This window comes from Triticum aestivum, unplaced genomic scaffold (assembly GCF_018294505.1).
Source record: "Triticum aestivum cultivar Chinese Spring unplaced genomic scaffold, IWGSC CS RefSeq v2.1 scaffold42500, whole genome shotgun sequence".
Taxonomy (NCBI): Eukaryota; Viridiplantae; Streptophyta; class Magnoliopsida; order Poales; family Poaceae; genus Triticum; species Triticum aestivum.
The window spans coordinates 17,581-25,804 of NW_025225278.1; the positions used below are offsets into that span (position 1 = coordinate 17,581).

The 8,224-nt window shown below is 41.7% G+C and overlaps 1 protein-coding gene across 12 annotated transcripts; it reads right to left on the reverse strand.

Moving 5' to 3' along the window:
- Positions 1-348: 348 nt before the first annotated feature.
- LOC123172128 (uncharacterized) lies at positions 349-6,585 on the reverse strand. 12 transcript variants are annotated; one of them, XR_006485483.1, is made up of 10 exons: positions 6,268-6,572; positions 5,842-6,183; positions 5,687-5,755; positions 4,288-4,393; positions 3,499-3,620; positions 2,530-2,572; positions 2,384-2,441; positions 1,810-1,974; positions 1,143-1,301; positions 349-677 (listed from the first exon to the last, which is right to left on the reverse strand). XR_006485483.1 is itself a non-coding variant. In XM_044589153.1 (4 exons), exons 1-3 carry the CDS (start codon positions 6,409-6,411, stop codon positions 4,367-4,369), a joined length of 513 nt encoding a protein of 170 aa, XP_044445088.1. In that variant the 5' UTR covers positions 6,412-6,580; the 3' UTR covers positions 3,457-3,620; positions 4,288-4,366. The 12 variants fall into 12 exon arrangements, 3 of the variants coding, with proteins under 3 accessions (XP_044445088.1, XP_044445087.1, XP_044445089.1); XR_006485488.1 differs by having other exon boundaries at positions 349-864; positions 1,143-1,306; positions 2,384-2,572; positions 6,268-6,584; XR_006485489.1 differs by having other exon boundaries at positions 349-650; positions 1,143-1,306; positions 2,384-2,572; positions 6,268-6,583.
- Between the last annotated feature and the right edge of the window lie 1,639 nt (positions 6,586-8,224).

Sequence of the window (8,224 nt, forward strand, 5' to 3'; positions counted from 1 at the left end):
ATCCGGTCATGTTGGTCTACCGCGAACATCCAGTCACGTTCGCTCTAAAGCACAGAGCGACATGAATGCACAGAGATCATTCGCAAGCGGGCCGCATGGTAATGACCTTGGGTGGAACCGCACAGTCTGTTGTATATACTAGATGACCAGTTGCGCCAAATGGCGCAAAGACCCATTTAAAACCATGTTCGTGTTGAAAATATTTTCCATTTTTTCAATAATCGTATATTTGAATACATTTGGTAAGAACTTGTACTCCTATATAAAGGAAACTAAATGCAAATATTTTCTTAAGGTAATAATGCCACAAATTAGATCATCGATAGGTCAAGATAATTGAGTCTGCAATTAGGAACTCCGAGTAGCTGTAAACTTGCATTAAAAAAAGAGTAAACACAAGTGACACAATAAAATACATGAACTCATGAACATTGTGTACAGAAGAAGTTAATATAAATAGTGGTTAACTATATCATATAATTTGGTTTCATACTCTTTTGTGTATATATCCTGAATGCTATCCCTTTGTGGTCAAATCTTTGTCCTTCGAATCGAATGGCACAGCTACTGTCCCTTGTGGAAAAGGAAAGGTCCTGAATGCTACCCCTTTGTGATCAACTCTTTGTCTTTCGAATCGAATGGCACAGCTACTGCCCCTTATAGAAAAGGAAAGGACTCTGTAATATCCATAAATGTAAAAGAAAAACATCATGTGATGCATCTCAATCTGCACAAAACAATGTGAAAACCATACATGCTATCTACATCATGTGATGCATCTCAATCTGCACAAAACAATGTGAAAACCATACATGCTATCTACATACCCTCATTGTCTAGCAAAGCATAAGTAGCTGAGGGACCCTATACAAAAGAATTGGCAATTAGCAAGAAAGAAGCATGCCATCAGCTGTCTAGACAACCACAAAACAATAAGTGGCAAAAACCCCATCAGAATTAGCATTTGCCATCTAGTTTATGAGCTAAAGTTGTGCATTCACCAATCGCTAAAACATATTAAGATGCAGTAATGAAAATAAAATTGTATCGCTTCACATACAGTAAGTGAAAAAGAAACGAGTAAGGGGACCAAATTTAGTTGCCTAATCAGATGTAGCAGAGATAGAACCTAGTTTTTTTACCTTGCCTACTTCTGGCCAATACCCTCACAGATGCCCCTCTTCCCATGAAGGAAATGCCCCTGACCCTCCTCCGAGCATTAAGGCCCAGAATGACAACAACATCCCACAAAAGGACCCGCAAAAGGCAACGAAAGTGAGCCAAGTAGCTTGGCCAGTTACCTGCACTAACCCAACCAAATAAGCGTAGGGAATGGATCAAGGCAGAACGCATGACAGTGAGTATATTTTATTGATAAGCCAGATTGAACACAGTTGAGAAACAATGTTAAAAGATCATATCGAGACAATAAACGGAAGCAGTTTAGTATTGCCTTCTATCCAAACTCTCTAAACAGAGGAACACCCTAGCTTTATGTGAAAACTTAAAAGAAGGCACATAATGTAAGGTTTTGACACTACATAAACTATAGTAATGATCTGCTGCTTAGGACACGCATCAATATATGATACATATCTATTTCACGAAAGCCTAAAGGTACATCCACAATTAAGAATATCTGAAAATTTGATGTGCATACCAAGAATAAACAATGGCCAATACTCCTATAATTAAAAATATTGTACAAATAATTAAAAGATTCAGACTTGCGGGTAATATTAAGAAACAACATATCCTAGCCAAGGTGTGCAGGCAATAAACAGGTGAATCCAAGGAGTAGGAACTCACCGATTATAAACCAACAGCAAACAATGTTGTTATTGCCTTCACTCTATATTACTGGGAGTGGCATACAGGTTCAGTCCCTACAGATGTTACTTCCAACAGATGGCTTCGGTTCCGATTCAAAACCATTTTACATGGCGCTTGCATGGCTTCTACTACAGGGATGATCTGAACAAAGAAGTGAAACTCATCTTAGACAACCATCAAGACAAAAATTGGGTAGCTGAAACAAAAATCATTAAAATAAAAAAAAACAGCGATCCAATGTCTTTCGATGATGTACCACTTGCACAGAGTGCCAAAAACAACTGACTATTGTAGGAAGATAAAAGGCAAAGCAAATACAAATATAAAATAATCTAATTAGTATGTTACTTCTTTTTTACCACTTAACATACATCCTTTACTGTCATACAAACTAAATATAATCAACATCTTCTTAACTATTGATTTACAAAAAAAAATCAGCTAGACAGTAAGCATCACAGAACTTTCAATAGCATAGCGAAATACAAAATGAGTGGACTCATTCAAGAAACAAACATTTAAGAAGTCACAAAAAGTGAAATTCTGTTACCTGCTATTTTTCTTGGTACTCCAGAGGAAAAAGCCATCAATAGCGCGTTCAGACCAGCCTACCACATAGATAGTAAGAGCAGCAGCACACATGAACTTGTTAATCCTGAGGATGTAATCCATTGGCATATTTGCACATGTAGTTACCTGAAGCTCACGATGGCAAAATGGACAACAAATGCAGCAGTGTCTATAACAAGTAAACAACACATTAGATTAGTAATGAGCAGAAATCACTGGATTAGTAATATATGGTTCATTATGTACACAGTTCCTTCAATACAAAAAAAAATCCCATATAGCATCAGCATTAGCTAACTAAAATTAGACGCATCATCTCTGTTGCAAGCAGTTTTTATTTTGCGAAAAGATCAAGTGTAGTATCATGTTCCTACCTGTACAAAGAAGCAAAAGGATTAGGCGGAGAACAAGGGCTGGGAGGTCACCAGTGGGCGGTGAGGGCGAGGCGAGGCCCTGGCGCGGCGGCGGCAGCAGGAGAGGAGGCGGAGATGAGAGAAGGCGCACGAGGAACTGCAGGGCGAGGCGAGGCCCTGGCGCAGCGGCGATAGCTGGAGAGGAGGTGGAGATGAGAGAAGGCGCGAGAGGAGGAGAGGAGGAGGCAAATCGGGAGGAGAGGAGGCGGCGCAGAGGGAGGAAGTGGATGGTGCGGGAGGGGAGAGATGGAGGAAGCATGCGGTGGCTGCAGGGATCTATCTCTCGCTTGTTTTTTTTCGCTCGCTCGCCAGCTGCTTTGCACTATTCATAGCGAGGAATAGCGAGGACGTGGATGCAACGAGCCTGCCTGGCACCCCCTTCATCATTTATATGTTCAATCTGACGCCAAAGAGACTGATTTTCGTTTTGACTGGACTGAATTTCTTTCTTAGCAGACTGTTCTTCGCATAGTTGTAATCCCATGGGATCCTATTGCAAGTTAGTTCCATATATTGCATAGCTTCATTTGGCAGAAATTCTACATTTGTTTTTAACCCTTCTATTTGCAATATACTTATCTGATGACAGATATATATATGAAATAATATGAGATAAAATTGAAATACTACTCAGGTTCGGTATTGTTCTCTTTTGTTTTTTATTGGGTTTAGGATGGCTTACATATTTAGCGCAAAAACTTCTGTCAGTGGGTATTCTCCATTTATTTATTACAACCAATTGTCATAGCCTGCTATAGTTGCTTCATGATGCCTTGTCTCCTATTTTGCTTGTGATGGATTAATCTGTCAGAAAACCAATGTAATATCATGTAACAAAACTATATGAAAATCATGCCCTATTTTATCAAACTACCAAGACACAACAAAAAATAAGTAGAAATCACTGGAGCACCATTGGTGGATCAAAATTTTAAATGGTGAAGCTCTATTTGCTGGTTTAGCATAACCTAATTGTAAACAATAACAACCTAAAAGGCTATAGCATGCCGGACGGACCATGCCTGCTGCCAAATCCTAGTTCTTAATTTAGCATCGGTTAGTCCTAGAAGCTGTTTCCAAGTAAGAAGGGTACATTAGTTCTTAATTTGGTACGTTTTATGTACAGAAATAACATTAAAAGCAGAACATGTTTGTCAATGTATTCAAAGAACGATCCTCCTGGAACATAGTAAGCATACAACATACTAATCAAATCCAACACAAATTTGGGCACTCTCAGGCGCCAACATTCATAAAAATTTAGCCAAATCTGACCATAAGGATTATTCTATATTACAAACCAGCAATATTAATACTTTGCTCTCGCCTATAACAACTACCTGAAAAGCGGAAAATAAGAACACACTTGGTAATATACACATAGTCTAATATTTTTTTCAAAGATAATTCAGTTAGCTCAGTTTAATTTCATACAGTATAGTACATGAGTAAATACCACGATGATGCATACATTCTGATAATGACTTCCATCAAGAAGTAGAAGGTGATCTGGAATAATTATCTCTAGTGGCACTACCCTTTCTGGTACATCAGTCCAATGATGCGCCTTGCAATACCTGCAAGGTATAATGCATAAGTTTCAATATGCAGTACTTTTTACGAAGAGTGCCCGAATAGAAAATAAGCTATTTTTAAAAAATCTATGCATGAAACTCAAGTTTTTACGTGCAATGTGCATATATGGACCATATCATATATAGGAAGTGTAAGACGTGTGCTAACCAACCTTGATATTGCTTGCTTGGGATGCTGGTTGACAGGAAAATTAATTATAGACTAAAAATTGTGCAGAATCATAAATAGATTGAGAAATTTCAAGAGGTGTAAAAACAAGGCTTATGGCATTCTCAGACAGGTGTACAAAGTAGAAGTATATATTATTGCAAGTTTTAATTCTTCAGGTATGTACGCCGTTATTCTTATTCAGAAAAGCCAATGCTTAAGTACTAATTTGTATACCGAGGATCCACCTGTGTGAGGGTGATACAGGGCAATTTACAAGTCCAGGTTCAGCAAAGCGTCAGTATCAGCGAGGCAATATCTGTACCATATGATCTGGATACAATCTTAACTAAAATTTGTGTAGACTATACATTTTTTGCTCTGGTTCTCAGGAGGGTAGGCAGTGATTGAGCACAAGATTTAGTTGCTACTCTTTAGAGTTCACATGCTATAAACTTGATATCTAGTCGTAACAGAATCAAAGTGAGACCAAATTATAGCCTTTTCTGCTCCAGTGTCTGAACAATTAACCATAGACCTTTTGATACCATTTTCCGGTGATGGATAAAACTCAAACACAGTATCTAGCAATAGAATTAAAATTATCCCTCATAACCATGGCGTAGATGTGATAAGAAAGCAAAGAATAGTCACAAACGAGCATTATGCACATGCTGACATGCATCAGGTTGAAAGGAAGGAAGACAAACATGAAAAATTCACAATGCTAGTATTAGCCACGAATTCATCTGCAAACTGATATAACATCTAAATTGTAGAAAAGTATATCCTGGTTCAGATCGCAAGCAGCAGGGTCTAAAGAGGTACTAATACACAGTATTTTTTAAAGGACAGTATGTATTTTCATGGTGTAATCTGCTAATTCAAGCTAGACAAGTTTTGTGGTTCAGAAAACCAAATCCATTGTTCCGAATTTGCATCGTATACACAACATACCCATGCACGGACAATCAACTGAACCGAGCCAACAGGTGAAACAAAGACTTGCAAAGCAGGCAAGAAGCAGGACGCGAAGGAACACCAAGGGGAAAAAACGGAATCCATCAGGGCACAAGCATTTCACCGAACAGTAGAGCAGCAAGAAAAGGTGGGGCTAATTTTCTCACCTCAATGCCGAAGGCAAGATTGACGCAGGGACCTACTCGAGAGCGAGAAACAGGCAAACATCACAAAACCTACGGAGGACAGAAATCTACTATAAGGAGTAAGACCAAAGAAGAATTTGAGGAGGCAAAGGAAGGAAGAGGATGGAAGAACAAACCTCAACGACATGAACGGAGCAGATGAAGCAACCCCATCGCCATACACAGAACAAAAGCACCGGCGACTGAGAGGGGCGAAGAAGTGGCGTGCCTGCCGGAGTTGCAGCTCTGGATGCAGAGCCGAAGCTCGTTGCCGTCCGGACGGCCACCCTCGAGGCTAGTCCAAAACGCTCACTCCACGAGCGGGAGGAACACTGCGTACACACGACGTGTCGTCCTCCTCGCCGCTGAGGACCCCAACACCGGCCTTTAACTCCACGAGCAGGAGCTGAATCTTGTGCGAGCCGTGGCCGCCCTTGCCCCAGCGCCATCCATCGCACCATAAAACGCACCGCACACCCCTGCCAGCACGAATCAAAATCAAATCAGATCAATGTCGATTGAGATGAACCAAACAATCGCACCAGGTAGGCGAGCGGACGGACCTCATAGCGCCGAGGGGGCCGACATCGACGGGGCCCATCGCCGACGAGGACGATGCCGGCCGTGTCCGGCAGGCCGGACAGCACCGCGCGACCGCGGGCCGACTGCTCCCCTGCAGCGAGGCTGACGGACGACCCGGTCGTCATCTCGTCCTCGCCCTCCTTTCTCGCGCTCCACCGTGGGGATGGGAAGGCGGAGTCAGGCCAAGAGATGATCCAAGTGAGCAACGAGAAAGGGGGAGAGGCAAGCCGAACTCTGAAGGTGGGGTTGAGCACCCGCCCACCACGACGGTTCAGCGAACGTGATCACAGTGCATCCCTGACAAACCCAGGCACCGAGGCGCTGTAAATTTCAAATGAACCGACCCGCTTCTACCGGTTGAACTTACAAGCGGGACCAGAACACACAGCCCAGTCGCAGCGACAGAACAAATAAGGCCGAGTAGAAAGTATTTGTGCACCTTTCACCTGCCATGTGCCCATGTTACTCTCTTTTACCCAACGGGCACAGGCCTGCGTCACTTTACCCAACGAGCAGAGATGGGGAACCCAACCGCTCACGCACACAAGACGCTGCAAGGCGGGCCTAAATGCAAGCCGGGACCACCATCAAAGACAGGGCATGGCACGGACGAGTAAAGCAGCGGGATTTCAGCCCTCAGCCAATCGACGCGCATTCTACGGGCAACGCGAGAGCCAATCGACGCGCATGCAGCAGGCAACGCTGGCGAGCGCAATCCTTTCACCCGCAAGACACTGTAACACGGGACCAAACGTAAATCGGGACCACCATCAAAGAAAGGGTAACAAGCAGACAAGTAAATCAATGGTATTCCACCACATCCCGCAAAACGAGCCAATACAATTACTCCCCTGAGTCAATCCATATGCGCATGACAACAACGACGACCTGCGCGCACAACCCAGCCACTGCCCCCGGGCCCCATGGAAAGATGGACCCAGCAGCCAGCCAGTGATATACTAAGCGCATGTGTGTAAAAGCAACTAACGGCTGACCAATCGACAGCAGCGTAAAAACGTGAACAGTAAAATGATCGGAAGGCCAAAAATCGCTCGCGCTCGCAGGGGCTCTGGAATGGCGGGTAGCGTAGCAGGGTTTATATGTTAGATGCGGATGTCTGGGTGCCTGCAGACCTCCTCCCATTTTGGTTCCGATTTGCAGGATTTCGAGTAGATGTGTCAGCGGAAATTTGTGGGACAGCGTTGGATGTCTCTGATAGTTTTTCTTCTATATTTGTGCATGCGACGACATATTCGATACTACAATCGTGTATACTTAATTTGTGTTAGAAACTTAAAATGGAAGTCATTTTTATAATTGATTTAAGTGAATCAATTTGTTTATGATGCTTTAATTTTGTTGTCACTATTTCTCTCATATATTTGTGCATGCGACAACGGATTTGGTGTTGCACTCATGTGGCACTACTTAATTTTGTATTGGGAATTTATAATGGGATTTATTTTTGTAATTGATCTAAATCAATAAAATTTTATATTAGATTTGTTGTCGCCTAGTTGATTTTTTTGCTGTTGGAATTTTCCTATTTTTGTGCATGTAGCAACATATTTGATGTTGCAATTGTGTGACACTGATTAATTTTGTGCTAGGATCTTAAAATGGAATTCAGTTTCGTATTGATCTATGTGGACCATAATTATTATTAAAGTTGCACTAGTTTACACTTGTTATTGCATAATACATAATAATGCAAGTTTTGCATATTTTGTATGCGAGTTTTCAATATATATTAATTTGTTGGATATATATAAGAAAAAAGTTTGACGATAAGTCTTTACGATTGTTCATCTTAGACATAGTTGCATAATATTACTATTTTGGGGGCTACTTCTTCATTTCTTTTGACACATAACACCGTTCCAATAATTCTTTCTTCCTAAGAAGAATTTTGTCTCCTCTCTTTCTACTTCTGTTCAT